At 35.4% G+C, this 22,234-nt stretch overlaps 2 protein-coding genes across 2 annotated transcripts; both read right to left on the bottom strand.

Moving 5' to 3' along the window:
- Positions 1-4,857: 4,857 nt before the first annotated feature.
- LOC128170031 (uncharacterized) lies at positions 4,858-6,541 on the bottom strand. The gene is made up of 2 exons (XM_052836021.1): positions 5,783-6,541; positions 4,858-5,129 (listed from the first exon to the last, which is right to left on the bottom strand). Exons 1-2 carry the CDS (start codon positions 6,048-6,050, stop codon positions 4,858-4,860), a joined length of 540 nt encoding a protein of 179 aa, XP_052691981.1. The 5' UTR covers positions 6,051-6,541.
- A 156-nt stretch (positions 6,542-6,697) lies between these two features.
- On the bottom strand, positions 6,698-7,999 carry LOC128170030 (uncharacterized). Its single transcript, XM_052836020.1, has one exon. The coding sequence runs from the start codon at positions 7,202-7,204 to the stop codon at positions 6,698-6,700; it is 507 nt and encodes a 168-aa protein (XP_052691980.1). The 5' UTR covers positions 7,205-7,999.
- Positions 8,000-22,234: the final 14,235 nt, after the last annotated feature.

Here is a 22,234-nt window from a genome sequence, read left to right as displayed (position 1 = left end):
TCACCTGTGTACGACGATCGAATAACTAGGCTGTTTAAGATTGCTTAAGGACCGTTTAAATCCTCTAGAAGATTAAGACGAAGACGAGGTCTTCGAGCGGTATCGGTTTCGGCCACTTACGATCGTTTACATCGTTGGACTTCTCCAAGACTTGTCCCGTGCCACAAATCAAAATCAGCCATTGCCACCCCTCCTCCAATTCCTTTTTGGTTTACGTAATTTCGCCACCGGTGAAATGCATCTTCTACTTGGAGATTCGCTAACCATTTCTCGAAGTTCAGCAGGGAGATGTATCCGGGTCATTGCGAGGCCCATTGCGAATCTTGCTCGTCGATTCGTAGTTCCCAACCGGCGTAGACGCTGCCTCTACTAAGCGTGACTTTTCTTCGATTCCAGGTACATATTTTTCAATCTTTTAAAAATACGCCACTAGGCGGTATCAAATGATTTTGTTCCCTGACTATTTGGCTCCCTTTTATAAAAAATAAATGAAATGTCATTACTTTGGCTCTTGTTTACCGAGTTTATTTAGGAACCATACTGTGGTTTTATCAATATTCGTTGAATACCAATTTTCGTGGATTTCGTTGTAAAGTTGATCCACGAAATTCAATGTTTATTGAAGTTCAATTTCAACCAAAATGTTGTATTGATAGGTCATTGGCTACGAATTTACCTATCCTTGAAACTGATTTTTAGAAAATCCACGAAAATTGATACCCACGAAAATTAATGAAACCAGTATATAAATTCATAAATGATTCAACTGAATAAAAACAATGATAAGCACTATATAATTTTTTTATTAATAAAAAAACCCCATCAATCACATGTAGAGAAGAACATCTGCCGATTCCTTGGGCAGCCACTACAGGACCCAGTGTCTTACCGTTTGAAACCTCAAACATTAAAGGCATCAAGGAAGACAAACTTACACCAGCTGCAACAACAACCAAAATCATCAAATACACAATAGATGAAACAACCGAGTACATCAAAACTTGCGAACTGTGTCCAGTTGTCGTAATTTTTCACTAGCTTACAAATGACCTGACAAAGAAGGAACCACAATCTTGTGTTGATGCATTAGAAGAACTGATCAAAGCAGTTAAAGACAAATGGGTAAACACCACTACGATAATATATCTGGCCACCCCCAGATTGGATAACTTAGTGTACCATACCAATTGACAAATCACTAATGCACTAAACAGAGAATTACAGAAGTATCGTACTGCGACCACAGATTAAGATGGGAATCCACCCCCCGACTACCTATCTGATGTACCATCTTTCCAAGAAAGGGACATCCACCGCATCATAAAATAACTCTACATACATAGTTTGTAATAATAATTAAATTCGCTTGTATTTTCATAGCAAGCCTTAGCAGTGCTGCGATCTTCTTATTTAAAGGATGTTATTTTGCAATCTACATCAAAACCATAAGTTTGTCAAATACAACGTTGTCGGAGATAGCCAAGTTAAAGGACTTGGTATATATTGTGACTTTTTTTTGGGGGGGGGGGGTGAAATTCATTCTATGGTGTTGGAGGAAAGAGAGCAGATAGTGTGAATCAGAGGGTTTAAGTAAATTGATTGAATTCCATCCAGAAGCAGTGTTTGTGCGTCTTGATGGAAACGACATCAGTGTTAACTCCAGTCTAGAACAGACTTTCGAAGATATCGTCAAGGTAGTGATCATCCTGACTGACAATGATGCTTAGAGCGAAATTATGACATGACAAATTCAAAAACACCAGGGCTGACGAGAGATATTTTTGAAAAAAAAAGGAAACTAATTAACAAACACGTGAAAAAGAAAACGGAATTTTTTTTTTTACATTTAATGACATTTTACAGAACTGTGACAGTAGCCGGAATGAAGACTGTCACAAATCAGTATCTACTGGTATTATATTTGTTTTCTTTACATATTAGTATCCTGTAGGGACCCTCTTAAACGGTCTTGTGTAACTAGTTTTATACCCGTAGTGTACCTCTCTGGACACGATGTCAGCTAGAGTACGTATTGGCCAGTTCTTTTCTATTGTTCGATTGCTTTATTTAAACTGCCGCATTGCAGACCTGGCAGACAGTGGCCACGTTTTCTACATGACAGGTATGAGCAGCTAAGGTTTTGAGTAACCCTTTCTCCTATTAGGGGTAAGTTAAACTATTTTATACTTTTGTAATTTAACTACGGCTCAGTCTTTTTTACATTACTGTGGAGTTTATATTAAGTATTTTTTGTTACTTTTGATATACTGGTTTTACGAGGTAGAACTGTTAAACATAGGTGCTTGCTCGCGCGTGTTCCTGTGTGGTCACGTGTCGAGTGTGTGTGCTTTATATTGAGATATAAATGCATGATATACTTGTATTTTGCCGTGTAGTTCGGTGTACTCGTATATTGTCCGTGTAGTACGGAATATTTGTATATCGTTTTGACGTGGTTTTTCTGTGTTAAGTAGTGTGATACTCTTAACGTTATGCAGTGATCGTATTCGCTGTGGTTTCGTGCTATTGTATGACGTGCTGTTGTTGCCATAATGTTATATTTTTAAGTCCGTGCGACTTAGCCTATGTTTATGTAAGGTATATTAATCATGTAACTCAAAATATGTGTATTTGTTTAATTTAATAAGGTCCCTATCCAGTTTCTGGCAGTCCATCGCCGTGGTTATACCTGTCCGCCACTGTCTCACGCCATGCCATATCTACCCACTACTCTTCTACATGCCTGTAACGAAGACTATGGACATCAGAAAACTTAAATATCTTATTGTTTAAAATATGTATAATTGTTTAAAATATGTATATTTGTTTGGTTTTATTTTATGTAAAAATTGTAAATATAAAACGAATTATGTTGTGTTTGACTGAACAGTCACGACGGCTGTCGTGACAAAGACATTTTCGGATAGACTTTCACGCGTTTTGAGTAGACATTGAACTTGCATTTCACGAAAAACACTGCGATGTACATTACTATGTTTAATTCATGAATGAAATGTTTATATTATCAATATGCAATAAACTCACAAATTACAGTTTATTGTGATATTTTATTGAATTTTTTTTTTATATATAAAACCATAAATACTCACGATAAAAGGATGGGATTACACAAAGTGCTGCTTCTATATGTCGCAGGTATCAAAAGTCAGACCACATTCAAACATGTCCCACTCCACGATAACCCAATACAGAATAAACCATGGAAAACGCAAAGGTAACACCATCCCTATTTCAGTTCTAGAGTTGTACCTGTTGACGGTTGTCATTTTGATGATGAAGGAGATGCTTGTGACAGTTACCAGTGGATGTGTCTACTACAGTATCCTATCGACATGCCATTTCATCTATGACCTTTTCGTGCGATCTGTTCGTTTTAGTTCTGTCATACAGACTCAGCCCTGTTAAGCCTACAACAGTCCAGAATGCATATGGGAATCGGTCTGACGGAAAAAAAAACACCTTGTAATCAATGTACAATCGCTGACTATGCAACTGCAAGAAACAGCAGTCCAATACTGCAATAGCCCTAAAAATAACTTTTCCATTTCTAGGAGAGAAAAAACTTTGCAAAAAAGGCCATTTCAAGTGTCTTACGTGTAGGTTCCGGTTCATGAAATGTTCATCTGTCAAACACACAGGAAATCTAGAGTACCGGAGACTTGAACCCTCAACAAGGCCCTGCTACTCGTCTGCCTGAAACAACGGTTGGGGTGTCAGACACGAGCTTCACTCTCAGCTGCCTTAAGTTAAAGGCGCCTCTCACAAAGGGAATGTAGCAAAAACTAAACTCCCTCTGCGGCCGAGTGGAAGAAATAATTCAGAGAGCATGCGAGACAACGACGTTACGTGAGAAGAGTGAGCCGCTTCGTGGGAAGGCGGAGACGGATGTGCAGTCTGTACTTGGAGACCAACACGTCGGATAACAACAGACCAGAGGCCGGCTTGGAAGCTGGGAGCTTTTACCTCTTGTAGAGAACAGTACTCCCCAAGAAGCTAGTGCTGGTGCTACAGACTGCCAACAAACTCTGTAGTAAAAGATCCTGTGACCGCCAGAACTGCAAGAGAAAAGTATATAAATGATGAAACCATTGCACCAAGTGAGGCAACCCTGGTGAGTAGAAACTAAAATTGCGTGCGCAATAGCATTCCCAATGTCTGACCAGTGACTTCTCTGCGCAACTAGATAAGACGCTCAGAGACAATTCAGCAGTGATTGGCACTGAAAAAAAGGACAAGTGCTTTAATCATAAGGTAAGGAATCTACAGAAGAACGTCAGAAACACAAAACTTGGGGTCGAGAGTTATACAAATAGTGAATACCATTAGCAAAGTGATTTTTCTATCTTTATTGAAGTAAATACATCTATATTAAAGTAACAAAGGCTATCAACCTAATAGAGATGAGGTAGGGCTATATACTGTTATCTGCAACGCGTTGCAAATAAGTTTTGGGGAACGTATATCCCAGGTACATTGCGAAACCTTATACTCATCGGGTTCGTAACTCTTAGTATACCAAACCGCATATAAGCGGGAATCGACAAGACGACGCTCTAACGTTTTGACGAAGATTTCAAGAACCTTTCTTAGATCTGCAATGTAAGTTTAAATTTACATAATATGATGGGTTACCTAATGGAATGATAGTGTCTCATTGAAATGTTTTTATTCTGCATCACGTAAACGTGCATGATTGTTCATATATATTTGGTAATTAATTTTATTTGATTATTCATGAATTATGAAGGAAAACACTTTACTGTAATTGCAACAATAACAATGTTGATCAATGAAAAAAATGTGTAAAAAATGAGAGGCAAGGACATTTAATTTTTATTACATAAAATCATCATTGGACCACACAAAAGCTGATTTCGCATATGGGTTTGATTTCCTTTTTTGTTTCTTTGAAGGGGCAGTGTCAACAGGTTTAAACCCCTCTGGAGCACATGTCTTCTCTTTTTTGGATGGTCTTGCTGGACTGCTGGTTTTCTTCCTTCGAACGGCGATTTTAGGCTTTGGTTTCACTTTTGAAGGTCCTGCAGATGTTGAAGGTCCTGCAGATGTTGAAGGTCCAGGCTCTGTCAGAGTTTTGTCGGCATCATCAGCTGAGGTGGCAGGGGACAGTTTTTTTTATACAATTCATTGTAGCCAAGGGATGCATGTCTTTGGAACTCTGTAACTAGAATTTCCTCAGTTCCCATTCAGCACAAATACCTTTAATTCACTCTTTATAACACCAATCACCATTTTCTGAAGAAAATTATTAGTCAAAACCTGTAAAATTCTCTACATACTGGTTTTTATGAGATTTTGACCCTTGAATATTTTGCCAATTTTTCATGATTTTTCAGCTTTTTAGACCTCTCCCAGCTAATTCCCTGCAGAGGGTTAACCTTCCGTACCGCGTGCATGTTGCACTATCACATGTCAGAAACTTACCGGTGTATAGTTTACAATGTCCCATCCACCTACTTTTCGTGTTATTTTACCTCCTGTCTGTAACTTGCAATTTCACTGTGTAAAGTCAGCACAACAGTCATAGCCGCAGGTTTCGCATTTTACTTCTGATTCTCATGTACCTAACATAAGGGGCCTACATATTGCATATCAATTTCAACAACAGACACCCTTCTAACTAATAATAATCATTAAAAATCATTTCATGAATTTTAGCAACACTCATAAGCCTTCAAGTACAGCAACTCTCAATTTTTCAAAAATATTGACGGGTACTTTATTCGAAAGTGTCCCTTGCTACCTGAACAGGACGAAATGATTATCGCATTCTTGGAAGATGTAGTTGCTGCTACAATGTAATAACACTCTAGCCGAGGCTGCACTTGGGAGAGGGGAAGTGTTGGAACCAATAATTTCATGGCCAATTTCACCAGTTGATATGCTTCTGGTTGAAGACTGGGGTGTTTCCCTGAAACGATTAGGAGGAATGATGGAATCCTCACTTTCTGTTTCACTGGTTGAGTTTTCTTCCACATCGGTATTAATGGGAGCAACTGTTGATTCAGCATCCATCGTCCATGAATCAAAGAGAGGTGTAGTGTAGCGGTAATCTGCAGCAGACTGGAGTGTGAAAATGCTTTTCAAAGATTCAAAAAATCCACCATAGAGGTTTCCTTTCTACTCTGATCGCCATATAATTTCAGCCAAGTGACCCTCAAACTGCCTCACTTTGGTTCCAGACATGCGTCGAAAATGGTCTTTTGCATGTTTCCATGCTCCCTCTATTTGATTGGTGCAGACAACCTCCTCCTCTTCCCCAGTACTGATATTCTTGTATACCTTTTTAAAGGAATATTTATGCAGAACTGTAAAATGTCTGTATCCAAGAGAATTCAACTCGCAATATGCAGTCCATCCATCGCTGTAAATGGTGGAACCAAGTTCAACATGTCGTTGGATGAGGGGAATCAATGTAGCTGCACTGCGATCTGCCACAGGGTATAGGACTATGGTGTTTGACTCCCTCTCCACCATCCCAAAATCCAGACCTGGAAAACAAAATGAGGTATAAAGTATAGAGATTCAGTAACCAGAAAGATTTATCATGTTTGCTTTGTTGCGTTTTAAGTACTTTTATTATTATCCCAAAAAAAAATTTGTCATGGGTCTACAATTTTCACTTTTGCATGTATAATAAAGTACATTTTAACATTCGTTATAGATTCTGTACCTTCATTCCGCCATGTGGATTTCCCCGGTGGTACTTGGTTCTTTTACCAAAGAGGGATTCATCCAGCTCCACAATGCCAGACAGTTTCTTCATCCTTGTGTTCCTGTGGAAATGTTCTTTGAACACTTCTCGTACAAAGGAGCCCCAGTTAACTGCCGTTGAGCCATATGCTATGCCAACAAATTTGGAGCACTGAAGAAGAGACAGCTTGTCCAGGTAGCATTTGATGAAGAGCATGCAGTCTGGAATGGTCAGTGTAGAGCCCTCAAAGAAAGAGTTCACCCTCATGGCCTTTTGATGGTTCCGGTTCTTCTGGCAGCGTAGTATCTCTCCTCCAGTTCGGCAAGCTGACCCCTTTAATACCATGATGCCGTCACACTTTTCCCCTTTTGAACTCCGCCGTCCATTCTGTTTCTTTGGGGCACAAGGTAGTTGACTTACGAGGAGACCATTTCGCCTGCACCAGTCGTAGACTTCTGTCTCAGATCTCATGAAGAGCCTGAAAAAGTTCCAGGGATTTTCAAGGTCTGCAAAGGTCTATTCTTGTAAGTTTGTCTGCGATGATCGGAAGTTCCCGGCACATCTTCTCTCTTTTTCTGTAATCATGGAAGTCAAAAGTAGCTGGGGTAATGGTAGTCGAAAAATGAAGGGTTTATATAGGGGTAGCTTCAACCCAAAGTCTCATTTCATTGGATGTAAAAAAAAAAGCTGATTTAGCAGTTTCCAAATAAGGTGTTTAGTAGAAGATAAGATCGTGCATATATTAAAAATGTGTGTTTCTGATAATAAATTATAGTTGTCATTGTGAGAATTTAAAGAATCATGTGTAATTTATCCATTTTACCATATACTCTTTTATATAACAAGGATCAAGATGCATTTATATATGGATCAAATGAATAAAGAACATTTTATTCATGTATTGTGTATATTCTCCCAAAGTACATTGCATCAACAATTACTACAATGTTTACAAAATACAGGAATGCTCCATTGATTTCATTGGTCAGCCTTACATAAAAGGTTATAAAACAATCCTTTTTTGGGTAAGCCACGCCCTAAAAATCGGTGAATATTTCCATCAATGTTGTTTTGCTGACTGGGCAATTCTGCTGACGTTGCAAAATGAAAAACGAAAATCTCGTGAAATTTGAGAAAATAATGTATCTGCTGTCAGCAGATTTTTACCCCAAACGTATATTTGAAATAAAATGCAATCCTTTCCATGAATATTCATTAAATCATAAGCAGTTTAGTACTATGTAAAATATATTGCATTACACTTAACGGAATAAGACGCATGTTTTATATTTTTTTGAAAACGCAGTACAGTTAAGGCGGTCAATAAAAATATGGGCAAATTTTTGTGATGAAAACACGTATACTTTAGTTAAACTGGCATGTCCTTTTTAAAATCAATAATAGTCACTCAAATGCAATATATTTCTAAAATATATATATATAACAGTACAATATTTTATGTTCATAGTGGTCACGTGATATGGCAGTCGCATGGTACAAGCAGATGTATTTGTGGTTTTGAGGTCATTTAAAAAATTCAATATTGCAAGGGCATAATCATGTCAAAATTCACAACTGAGTTATGAAATAACTTGATGTTATATCGTAGATTTTGAAAAACGGTGCAAACTTTTTAAGATAATAATATTTGTTAGTAGAAACCGTAATTTATAATGCATATGTTGAATAAATTTGAAGGTCACAGGGTTAATTTCATTAAAAAATAATTAATTTGTAAGATTTTACAAGGATCGTAGAAGTTTTTAAGTTACATAACATATTTCAAATTCACATGTAAAAGTTTGTCGGGATCAGGTAAGTGTATGCCCTTGCAATTAAGTGATTTATTTAGGTACTCAGATATTAGATATACGATATTTTATACAAAACCGAGGTGGCTTCTTTATACGATGCATACTTTTAACAAAATGAAAATAAGACTATATATAGGTAGCATTATACTTATAATAATTTTAAACAAAATATTCATTTATACTTTTCCGTTAATGTATGACATTTATTTTTCTTAGCTATAAAACTGCACGATAGCCTTCAATGGTTTAACTTAATGCGTCATTTTGAAGCATATGACGTCATATTTTGTAGTACAGCGAGAACGACATCTCGCTTATTTTTCAGTGTGTACGATATAACGGACATCAAAATTGTAAGTAATAGCATTTGTTGTTTTTGATTAAAATGTTAGTATAAGATAACTTTACTAATAAATAGATCAATAAGTACTTTCAAGGTTTGTAATATACTGTGATGTCATAATGCACATTTCCCGTACTTTTTGTCTGAACGGAGTTTATTGACAGCTTCAACTGTGCTGCGAATTGTTATAGACACAAAACTAAAAGAATGAAAAGAAACAGAATGTATAAAAATTGGCCACAATGCATGTCATCGGTTATCACGGAATAAGCCGCTTCTCTCTCTCTCTCTCTCTCTCTCTCTATCTATAGAATACATAAAAAATATCGTGACAATCGTTTCCACGGTATTTATGTTGTAAACACCAAACTCTGTTTAATTTCACCTTTGATGAAGAAAGTTCATAATTTTATATATCACGGAATAAGCAGCTCCTCTCTCTTTCTCTCTCTCTCTCTCTCTCTCTCTCTCTCTCTCTCTCTCTCTCTCTCTCTCTCTCTGTCTCTTATAGTTTACGGAATATGATGTGCATACAATCTTTCTTTCACGGGTAAATTATGTTATGGACAACAAAAACACTGTTTCGATTTTAGAAATAAAAGCTTTATTGATATACAATATATATGGACGAGTATACAATGTCATTCCTCTCATTGTCCTTTTCTGAAAAATAGGAAAAAGAAATGCAAATTAACTAATCTGAGGTAAAATGAATTTAGAAAATATTATAATTTCCATGTATTTATTTTATAGTTTGTACCTCTCCCCACGTGGAAGATAAGCCCGGGGTCTGCCGTCCAGCCACTCATACCTTCTGGTGGAAACATTCCAAGAGTACAGCGTGTAGTTTGTTCCTCTTTCTACTAGAATAAAGAAACTTTGGATGTGCATAACCCCAGATTCATTGTTCAGAAGGCGCAAAAGTAAAACCCATTCAATCAACACCTCTGGGTCTAACCCGTTAACGTAGGCAAAAGTACATATTAATATTCTCTGCCAATGCCGAAGAGGCCTGGTCCAAAACAGTCGCCGAATGGATAGTGGCCATAAATTTACCATCCACAGACGGTAAATTCTGCTGCTTCTCGAAGACATTTTGCGAGGAGGAATGTATTGGCGCTTTAGAGTTTCGTATAACATGGGTTGGGTAATAAATTGACCTTTATGTTTTTTTCAGTGCAATAAAATAACGTGTGGTATTGAATGAAAATTGCTTTATTGTGTGTATTCATAATATATATCATTTTAAACAACATAATCTATTCATAATTTGTTTATTTGTTTCAATCATATTTGTTTATCATCCCCCTCCCCGATGCTGCATTGATTTTATTGGTTAATCTTGCATGACGAAGTGAAAACATTCCTTATAAGGAATGACCACGCGTTACGAATAGGTGACAATTCCCACGATCTTGTTTTGCTGACTGAGCTACGTGTATTTTGCTGACGTTGCGAAATGAAAACGAAAATCTCGTGAAATTGGAGAAAGGATATTTATTTGTCCAATTTCACGAGATTTTCGTAAATGTATGTGCTGTCAGCAAATTTGTTTTTACGACGAGAGTGAAAACAATTAAGCAGTCACTCATTTATTAAAATTGAACAACAATCTTCATAAGAATGTTCAAATTATATAGTACATTTGTAATGTGAATATATTATATATATATTCCTGTACGCTTATATTATGTATTATTGGCAGAGGAGTCAGAACAACTGTCCGCAGAAATGCAGGCGACTTTTTGTTAGTGTTTACAGCAAAGGTTATAACAAAGAAGGAAGGTGAGAACTTGGAAGAAGGGTTCTCATCTGGCTACAGATTTTTTTACAGAGATTTGTGGTAAGTGTATAGATTCTCATGAAATACTTTTTTGTTTTCTTACCTAAATATATGGATATTGGTTTAATGCCAGGCCATGGCTTAATCAAGTATAGCTAAACTTATTTGCCTGGTTTTATGGCGGTGTATAGTCAAGGGTTCCAGCAGTTGGAAAATTCAACATCCAAAGATTTTAGAAAAGTGAACACCTTGTACTAATTATTTTCATGGACTACATAATGTTAATTGTCACAGAGATAGCTGTCATTTCTCTTACGGTAATTAATTAAAAACATATTTTTCCATCACTGAATCTCGCAAAGACAGATGAATCTATTTACAACTTCATTTACATCATCCCAGAGGGTAGTCAAATAACATACTTTATTTATTCACGTGCACTGTTTAAATCCCAAATAAAAATCCCCTCTCTGTTATATTACTCTTGCTCTAATTGATGACTATCTCAGATCATTAGCTTCAATCTATTGATAAACTAGTTCCATTTCTACATTACTGTAACTCTATAAAAATCTTAAAGGCCTAAAAAAAGAAGGTTTGTTTCCGCTTTCCCAACCGACCCTGAAAAATACTGCCATCTCAAAACTTTTTTTTGCCATTTTATTAGCGAGGGTGTTAAATTTTCGGTTTTTTTTTTCAGGTCATCTTTTTTTTAAAAATTTAGTAAGAGAAACTTTTGGACATGTCTGTTTATTACATCAACGTTGAAAAAAAACGCTTGAAATTAAAAATGGCAGGACATTCTGCAAACAATAGCACCCAAGGCTCTGATAATCAAAAGTTAACTCATAAAACTTGACCACTCTAGATGTATTAATAAATTTGCTTCATTCTTAATTACCCTACCACGTACAGCTTGAATTGTCTGAATAACGCATTCGCTCCTTGGTATCACGGTGATGTGTGAAGAAAGTTTGTCTCTCTCTTCGCCTATATAAAATCCACTATTTTAAAATTTATTTTCTAATACAACTTCAATAATGCTTGAAACCAAAATTGAATTCTTTTGAGAACTTTTTATAAATTACGCATTTTTAGGACAACAATTCACTGACAAAATATATACAATAACACATCTTTAAGGTGCCTCACTACACCTTGAAATAGTTTCTCAAATCGGCAGAAAATTACTTGAATAGGATAGAAAGCATGATGGATAAGAATTATATATGTCAAATAGGCGAAAAAATGTGCAATTTTACATAAAAAATGATATTTTCAAAAATGTCATTCAGTAAACATGAACAAAAGCCCCAGGTGGATTCGAACTCATGACCTGCGGTTCACAAGCATGATACTTTAACCACTGAGCTATGACTATACACATCTGAATCGATTGATGCAAACAGTTTAACAAAACACTTAAATCGCCATCTTGTGACGTAGTGTCTTAAAAAGTATAAGTCTCGGTGTAGTGAAGTACCTTAAGATAACAATACTTAAGCCAATGATCGGAGAACTTCAAGTTTATAACAATTTTCAATGAAGTTTAAAAGATTGCATCAGTATGTATCAACATATAAAGTAACAATACTTAAGCAAATGATCGGAGAACTTCAAGTATATAACAATCTTTATACCATAAGTAAAAACAAGAAGAGGACTATCCTCAAACACAGATGTTAATTGCCAAAGACACTAACAAGATAAGTAATGCTTCCTATCGACACATCCAGAACTACTAGTATTTTCCAATAATCTGTTTCAATGTCCCTCTTCTAAATACGATTTTCTCCGCTCTTTTTAGAAGTGTATGAAGTTTGAAATAATATCTTAAACATTCTTTAAGTTTAAATTGAAATCTAAACAAATTATGTACATGTGCATGCTAAGATAAAAAATATCCTAAATGGTTTCTTTAAAACAAAGCAAAATACAAATTCAATAAAAGGGAGGTCAAGGTCATAAGAAAGTGCATGATCAAATGTTTTTGATGCAGTTGAATAGCTCCCACTAAGATGTTTCAGCATATTCTGTTTAATAAGATGTCTATAATGGTTTCAAAATTGTTCTAAATACTTATCTAAGTAAAGAGAGATCAAGGTCAAAGGAAAAGTCAATGTCGAAAATTTTTAATGAAGTTCAAAAGATTGCATCAGTATGTATCAACATATAAAGTTTGATTACACATTCTTAAATGGAATCTTTATAACTAAACTAATTACTAATTTAAGCAAAGCGAGGTCTATGTCAAGGAAAAGGTCAAGATCAAAACCTTTCAAGTATTTGAATAGTTTATATTAGAATACATCAACATATGAAGCTTGACTATATCATCTAAAATGTATCTTTAAAACTGATCAAAACACTAACTTAAGAAAAGTGAGGTCAAAGTCAAAGGAAAGGTCAAGGTAAATAAATGTTGATGCATTTGAATAACTTACATCAGTATGTATCAACATATGAAGTTTGATCACACTTTCTTGAATGGTATCTTTAAAACAGAGCTAAACATTAATTTAAGAAAAGTGAGGTCAAAGGAAAGGGCATGGTCAATTTTGGTGACGAATTTGAACAATTTATATCAGTATGCAGCAACATATGAAGTTTGATCACACTATCTTTAATGGTATTTTTAAAACTGAGCTAAATATTTATTTAAGAAAAATAAGGTCAAGATCAAAATCAAAAAATGTTGATGCAGTTGCATAGTACTCATCAATATCTCTTAGCATATGAAGTGTGTTAAACAATCTTGAATAGTTTCTATGAAACTTAGCTGTGAAATGAACTAAACGCAAAGTGTGATGGAAGGACAGGTGGAAGGACGGAAGACGGCATATTTCCTCCAAATCTTACCTTCTTTGGATACGATATGATCAGGGAAGCGGGATTGGATGGTATTATATATGTCGTGCTGATGCAAGAGTAGTGAGTATGTGTGCCCACATTGCCGCAGTTTTATGGTATATTGGTTTAGGACGTGACATGGAGTCCTTAAGATCTGTAGGGGACTGGAGGAAGTTAATTGATGATGCAGCTGTTATTCCAGATGCAATTGATGAGTCAGAATCAGAGGATGATTCCTCAGAGTGCTCGAATGAACAATAGACTGCCTGTTCTTCATAGACTATATATGTATATACATGCAACCTGCATTGCAAATTGCCTCAATTATATTATGATCTATTCAGTTATTGTTATAATATTCTGCAGTCTATTTTGATTAAGTAGACTGAATTAATATTAACCTTAATTCATTTAGGTAAGCGGGTTTACATGAAAACTTTTGTATGAGTTTAATGTTGGATGCATGCAGAAATAAGCTGCCCCAGATGTAAACAACATGTTTTTTTCAAGTAAAATATCTAGTGTGGTTTTATGTCAAAGGCGGAAAATGGCCAACCATATGTATAGATATGCTATAAGTTTAATCAATGTCAATTAAAATCTTTCGTGTAATTCATGTAGTCCAAATATCTGATGCAGTTACCCGGTACATGTACTTAAATTAGAATTGCACTAATTATGGTATTACTCTTGAAAGTAAACTGTTTACTTACCAAATTAATTTTGAATAACATATTGACAGTTTGTTATTGTCATTTTTCATAGAGGTATGATTTTTTTTCAATTAAACACAGTTTTGTTTTTCATATACATGTACTTGGGAAATGTAGGATTTTTAGAAACAAACCTTAAATGTGTATCCACTATACAATAGAAACTGTAGACTGAATCAGCAACTATGGTTTTCGTTGAGTTCATTTTTTTTTAAAGCCAATCCATAGAATCAAAGTATATTTAAGAAAAAATATTCATATAGATGTATTTTAATGTGTTTGTACCAATTTTTACAAACAATTTAACTATTATGAATCAGTCATCTATGTTTCTGCCTGGTTCTTACAAATAGCTGTACTTAATTTTGGAAAATGTTAATGAAAATAAAAAGATATCAAGTTAACTAGCAAGATATTTTAATTTTTGTGATATATGTATAAATATGATGTGTTCTAGGTAAAAAAAACAAAACCCTGAAATTACAGGGTCTGGAAGACTGAGCATGTTTCAGGAATAAAGTATTTGAGACAGACTATGAATCTACCTCTACCCACCATTTTTACAAAAACACAGGTCAAGAAGTGTTTTAAGGTGGAGTCCGCCTTATCATGGTAAGGCGGATAAAAAGGCGGCTTCCACCTATTATAAGATGGATTCCATGAATATCTAAGGCGGAATCCTTTTACGACTGAGGCGGAATTCATCCAACTTTGATTAAGAGGAATCTTTTCCAGGTTATTAGACGTGTTTAGGTGGATTTTATTTACACGGAATACGTTTTATCTCATTTAAATACATGTATTTCGAGCCATATACCGCCCTGATTCCACCCTGAATCTGTAAAATTTACAATGCATTCACAAGAATAAAAGGCGGAGTCGCCCAATTAAATTCCGCCTTAAGTCAGGGTGGATTTTTTTTTTCGTACGGGTATGTATAACAGGACTAGGTAAGGGCTAACTTTTTTCATTGTTCTCAATCTTACAAAATCAATATAGGATTTCATCGATTTTCATTACTCGAATCGCCAGGAAAATACAGTACACATAAAATATGTAATGTTATCCAAGAATCCACTCCTGTTTGGATATTCGTTACCGTGTAATTAAGATACAGAACAGAAACATTTAAAATATTTTTAAAATGGCATTTCCTCTTTTCAGACGCAACGCTGTTGATCTCTAACTTTATGATGAATTGTTCTTTAAAAAGGAGTTGTGCAAACAAGGAAATACAATTTTAAACAAATGCGTTGTCTACTCGCTTTAATGCTTATGAAAGCTAACGACAAGTGGCATCCGCTGCTCATTCGCTAGTAGAGACCGGTATACGTCAACCATTGTTTATTCGTCACGGGCCTTTGTTTCTCTTTATAATGGCAACCATTGTCTGATCCAGTACTCATACACTCATAATATGCAACCAATGTTATTAATTTATTGGTATTTAAATTGCATTTTGTAATGACATGTTATATATGACAGCAAACATATTTCGTAATGAAAAAATGAATGTTGAGGTTCGATTAAAATACATGTACTGAGGTTGTTATATTTACTAAGAATTGCGGGAAAATCATGGTATCGTATATTGGCGATCTTCTCTTGCTTTTTACATTCCTGTCAATTTTGGTTGCCTCAGTTTCTTATTATTATGAGGCCGTTCTTGGATTTGAAAACAAAGTGCCTATTTCGGAACCAATAGACACCAGATCCGCGGATTCTTTAGTAGGATGCGCCATGTCCTGTGGTTCTGGATGCAAATGTTTTAACTTTAACCATCATACAGGAATGTGTATTTCCTATCAGTCCTGCCATGCCTTTAACATGACAAAGAACGAATTTGGGTGGCAACTGTATTACAGACTTCCTTTGAACACGCTTGGTAAGTAATGTTTTGTTTTGGGGGATATTGTAAGCGAATTCACTATCGTTCTTGACAAATTCTGAAACTGCTTATGGTACATGTACATGTTTTTATGATCTACCCAATAGCTACTTTGTTATCATTTCAATAATCTTAATGTCCATTAGCATTAGGTTCAACAAGAAAAAAAATGACGAAAGTGCCAAAACAAGGAGCGCTAATAATGTGAAAAAGGCTTCATAAAAAGATAAAAACAATCCATGCAATTCTCGATGTTATGAATTTATTCACACACATATAAACAACAGTTTGTGAACCTGTTTGCTGTTAATATTCTCTTTTGATAAGTGAACAGATATAGCCTACATCCACTTCTTCGCAAACCCTCTTATTTTGATTCTGAAAAACTTGTAAATGTCGGAACCGAAAACGATCTACGCTTATACCCATGTTTCGACTCCAGTTTCCATGAATGGTCGTAACATACCTATTATTTCTACAAATAAAACATTATTGCATCCATGTATCACAAAAAAATTCAACACCAACCCTCTGTCAAATCATTTTCTCAACTTCTACATCCCGGGTTTTAAACTTTGTGTATCAGATTGTTTATCTATGTCAGCGCAGAGTAAATGTTTGTGTTTCGGATAAAATTGGAAAAGTATTAATTTTACGAATACAATGCCGAAAACGTTACTTAATCAACTTAATCTAGCAATGCACAAACAAATAGTGCGACATAAAATTAAAAAGTGGTATTTCTTCCCTTTTTAACCATTTCTTTTGGTGACGAATTTCGCTCCACATCTGTTTTTTAACATTAAAACGAACATTGATTAATATAGCATAAAGAAATATTATTTTTTTTATTAATATACAATTACTTATTTAATCGTATGTAATTTGTTAATTTGTCTTAAATTCTTAAACTATTCGTTATACCTCTTTAAATTATAAGAAAAATACATTACATTTAAAATCTACAATCAAAACAATATTAATCGTTTTTCCGTCTAGAACATTTCTATTTTTTAAACCATCTATAGAGAGCGATCTGATAATCTAAACCCATAATGTAGAAAATGACTTGACAGCGAGTAAGTGTTGACGTATGGATTGATTAATGTTTATTTGTGAAGAAATAAGAGGTCTGTTACGAAAATTCAGGGAATCTGGAGCAGAAACATGGATCGAAGCATAACCCGTCTTCAGTTTCCGACGTTTACACGTTTTCAAGAATCAAAATATGAAGTCTTGCAAAAGAAGTGGATGTAGGCTATTCCTGTTTACTTCTCAATAGACAATACCTGTTAAAAACGCAATTCCAAATGTCAACTCATATATATATATATATATATATATATATATATATATATATATATATATATATATATATATATATATATATATATATATATATATATTAAGATTTATTTAGAATATAAAATAAATCAAAATATTATAGCAATATTATATTTTGGCTTGACTCATGATTAGCGCCATAATTTTTTGCGCGTAATGGCGTACCATACATGACGTCGTTCTGTTTATATTTGACGTCATCACACTCCTAGCTGTTGAATTCGAGAGGTGGGTGCAATGTTATATATATATATATATATATATATATATAATAAAAGAAAAAAAGCAAAACTATGACTATTACGTCATAGTTTTAACGACTGTAAAACGTCTGAAGATTTTTAATAATGAAAGCGCTTATGTTTTGCAGTTAGTGTTGCTTTTTTTCTTTTATTATATTTTTACCGGACACTGAGAAAATACTTTTGTGATTTGGATATATATATATATATAAATCTGTGTGCTTTATATATATCTTTATCTTTCACTATGGGCAGGTATATGTCAATTTGAGAGTTATTGCAATGTTTGTGCTTGTTATATATGTTTGTATCTATGCAATGTGTATCGTTCCGATCCTCTCAGATTGTCGTTTAACTGTATTCCACCTGTATCTCAAGCGACTGTGTAGTGCGCGGCCAGCGCGCTAGGTTCCGTTCGTTATCGAAAGCAAGATTTTTGTCTTGCCTAGATAGCCGAGTGGGGAGCGCGGTGGCCGCTCACTGCTAGGAGAATGGGTTCCAGAGATCGTGAGTACAAGCCTCGGTCGGGGCGGATGGTGGAGTTCCAACAAAAGTGAATTTCTCTGTGCTTTATTTATATATATATATATATATATATATATTTATATATTTATATAATCATAACACCGAAATAAACTCATCTAGTTTCATTTTAAATTTAAATGTGTTAAGTTTTATATCTTGCGTAGGATTGTCTTATTCTGGGTTTAAAATGGTATTTAATGAAGGTACAATGTCAAAAATTACGTGTATACGTGTAAAATTCCAATACATCACAATATTTATTATTTGTTATTCTACCGAGGGGCCATATGGCACAATATCTTTTAACGCCCATTGTTGCTCAGGTGAGCGAAGTGGCCCCCTGGGCCTCGTTTTAGTTTTTTTTTCTTTTAAAAGAGACAAAATGATTATAATAAATAACATTCAGTTAATTTTAACATTTATACATTTCAAGATACTGATGAGTGCCAGAAAGATCCATGTCTTAACGGAACCACATGTACGAACACACCCGGCTCATTCAACTGTACATGTGACGCCGGATGGACAGGGATAGTTTGTAATGAAGGTAAACAACAATGTAATGCGTAAATTTTTACGTTTGTTTTTATCAAATGTAAAATAATCTTATTTATATTTGCGGAAGCTGCCAATGTTAAAATGTCCCTTCCGTTAAAATAAGCATAATTTAACAAATTCAACTTAAAACCAAATTCTCTTTTGCAAAATTGTTATATGTTAAAGCTGACATGAATGCATAAAGCATTTGGTTGCCATGTTAGTTTCGTTCGCTCCTCTACTGCCACTGGGGTATATATAGTATTTGAGAAAGTTACGGTCGGTTGCTTTCCGATCGAGGCATTTATGTTGCACGGACTTGTAAATGCATGAACTACACATTGTAGTAAAATGTTGGTGATAAAGAATAAAGGAAAAAACAATCAATAAACTAGTAGACTAATTGTTCATGGAACAATTAGGAGGTCTTTACACCATTCATTTGCCCTCTTGTTTTGTTCAAATCATTTGCGGGACATCTGTAAATTTGAAGGAAAAAAAAAATGGGTTCCGCACAGTGGTATCGATCCGAGTGCCCTTAGATTGCTAGGCGAGAGTGTTTCCACTACGCTATTTCGCTTGTTATCTGATCTAAGGTAAAATTTGTTGAGTTGTGTAGGTAGCAAGGGACAGTTTCGAATAAAGTACCCGTCAGTATTTTTGTAAAATTGAGAGTTGCTGTACTTGAAGGCTTATGAGTGTTGCTAAAATTCATGAAATGATTTTTAATGATTATCATTAGTTAGAGGGGTGTCTCTTGTTGAAATTGATATGCAATATGTAGGCCCCTTATGTTAGGTACATGAGAATCAGAAGTAAAATGCGAAACCTGCGGCTATGACTATACACAGTGAAATTGCAAGTTACAGACGGGACTCTGCTGATGCGAATTCTCCTTGTGATTTGAAATGCACGTGCTTAGAAATCGATTAACTGTCATGCATTCGTGGATTACAAGTACGGAAAATCGGAACTGAATTAAGGCCAGTCATGTATTTCAGCCAAGTCGGGAAAATAAACAAACTGAAAGAAAATGTAAATTAAATTCATCTAAAATCGGGGTCTGGGAAGGAAGAGTTATCTTTCGTTGCACTTCAACACAAGTCGTCACAGGTTGCCGATAGAAATTCAGTGAAATTTGAGCGTGAATTTATTAGATACAAATATCGAAGCGTTGAAATTTCGTTTCTCGGGACGATGGTTCGATGCCGCTGAGGTGGATAACTTTCTTAAATAGGGTTCATTTCGTTTGAAATTTGGCAGGCAATTAGATTCAGGTGTGAGAAACAGTCCCATGAATTTTCGCCGAGTTCTACGGAGTTTTACTGGAGCTGGAATTTTTATTTGGAGGCGTAGTCTAAAACGCGGTCTGGAGTCAAATGGCAGACAGTGTTTCACCTTTTCAAAAAGTTCTGACAAACGGTTGTAACACTTTTTTAGGTTTTATTTAAAAAGGAATATTGAATTTCAAGTTCAAATATCGAGGTTCATGTTCATATAAGAATTCAATTCTTGTAGAAAAGAAGGGGGGGGGGGCAAATTGTACATATAACTAAATCTGATATATATGTTGCATACACTTATTACTCATTAGTTCTAAGAGGTCAAGGTCAGGTCAAAGGTCAAGGTCAAACCTAAATATAAAGGGGGGGGGGTGTTTTAAAGAGCTAATTACACATATAAATGAATCTGAAATGTATATGTTTGATATACTTGTATCGCATCAGTCCTTAAGGACAAAGGTCAAGGTCAGGTCAAAGGTCAAGGTCAGGTCAAAGGTCAAGGTCAAACCTAAAAATAAAAAGGGGGTGGGGTGGGTGTGTTATTTTGTATTTGATAGTGAAATCAATGAAATTCAAAGGGGAATTACTGCCAGAAGGGCACGTTGGACCCTTTTGGGATCAATAGATTGAAGAAACTTCTAAGTGTGCTGAAGACATTGGTAAAAGTTACAAGTCTCTACCTGTTATGGTTTCAGAGGAGTAGCGATAACAAGCGTTTCGTACAAAAGGGGCAATAACTCGCTAACTATTACAAGGTGGGAGCTGAAGGGCTACATTTTGAAATGTCTTAAGACGTCCTACTACATCCTTGATCAAATTTCTCTATATCACCCTAAACAAAAGAGATACGAAAACTCATGAATACACAGATTTTCAGATGACCTTGACCTTTGACCTTGACCTTTGGTGCAGCCAAAAAGTTCCTGGAAGCCATCGCAAGTGGTTTCGCGGCTCTACCTATAGTCGTTACATTTTTTTTTTTTTCATGAGAATTAAAAAAATTGAGAGGCAGTCGTTCTAAGAGGAGACTGCGAAACCTTCTGTATTTCGGCGAGATGCAACTACACTTCTGACCGACATCGTCCGCGAAGGTTTGCAACTTGCAAGTGTCGCGGCTTCAGAGGAGTAGCGATAACAAACTTTTACGAGCGCGCGTCAATAGTTACGAGACGTGTGGTGTTTTAAAGACGCAGGGTCAAATGCCCTCATCATGTTCCGAAAGCAGTAAGACGTGCATGATAGCGTTTCGATAAGTCGCGAAACAAAAATTTCACTTCGCTTACGGAAGAAAAATAATAATAAGAATAAAAAGAAACAGAACAATATCAATAGGCCTTTACACTGTGGTGTAAAGACCTAAATACAAGTTTTATTTATTCTTTAAAATAATTTTCAAGGTATCCTTATTTTTTGCACAGACTGTGCTCCCTTACATCGAATCCCATCAAACACGTGTGTCGTTCATGCAGGGTGCATTACGTCTGCGTCTTTTTGAAAACCCCGGCGGCACTACATCCAAGTCAGTAGCGAAATTATAGTAAATCCATGAAAGTAACACGTAACATCGTTTCATCGGTTTCTACAAAAAGCTCAGTTTTTAAAATCCATGCTGTTATTGACATTGCTCGATCTGACAAAGTGTTTGGTTTGCGCATCTGCAATGTTTAAACAGAAACAACACAGGAAGCGGTCTACAATTATCGAGGATTTTTTAAGCATCCGTTCTGTCTGTCTACTTCGTTGTTCGTTTGGGTATACCTTGCCGGTTTAGTGGTTGTCATATTTTTGTTCAACACGTTTTTCTACACGTCTTTTCGTCCAAGGTTCGGGTGTATGAAATACCTGAATGCAGTTATATAGGGGGTGTGTATCGACGAGCCACAACTAATATGGCGGTAGTCGGAGATAAAAGAGAAATAATGCGTATTTATGAATTCATGTCAGCTTTAAATACGAGGACTATTACATGCATTTTAATGTCTTAATTGATGTTGCTTTGTTGTATTTGTTTGTATTCTATATTGTTTTTCTAGTTTATGTTGTGGCTGAGATAACGGCTAAAAATCATAATAACTTTTAGATATCAATGAGTGTCTTGACAATCCTTGTCAAAACGGAGGAACATGCAGCAACAGCGATGGATCTTTCACGTGTACATGCGCAGGTGGATTCACAGGGG

Source organism: Crassostrea angulata, unplaced genomic scaffold (genome assembly GCF_025612915.1).
Source record: "Crassostrea angulata isolate pt1a10 unplaced genomic scaffold, ASM2561291v2 HiC_scaffold_286, whole genome shotgun sequence".
NCBI classification, from domain to species: Eukaryota; Metazoa; Mollusca; class Bivalvia; order Ostreida; family Ostreidae; genus Magallana; species Magallana angulata.
This window is presented reverse-complemented; position numbering and strand designations above follow the sequence as displayed.

What these genes read in the sequence shown, in the direction of transcription:
- LOC128170031 (XM_052836021.1), bottom strand. Translation starts at nt 6,050, where the DNA reads ATGCTGAATCAACAGTTGCTCCCATTAATACCGATGTGGAAGAAAACT. An exon ending in AATCATTTCGTCCTGTTCAG is followed by an intron (nt 5,130 to 5,782) that starts GTAGCAAGGGAC and finishes CTGCCACCTCAG; the next exon opens with CTGATGATGCCGACAAAACT.
- LOC128170030 (XM_052836020.1), bottom strand. Translation starts at nt 7,204, where the DNA reads ATGAGATCTGAGACAGAAGTCTACGACTGGTGCAGGCGAAATGGTCTC.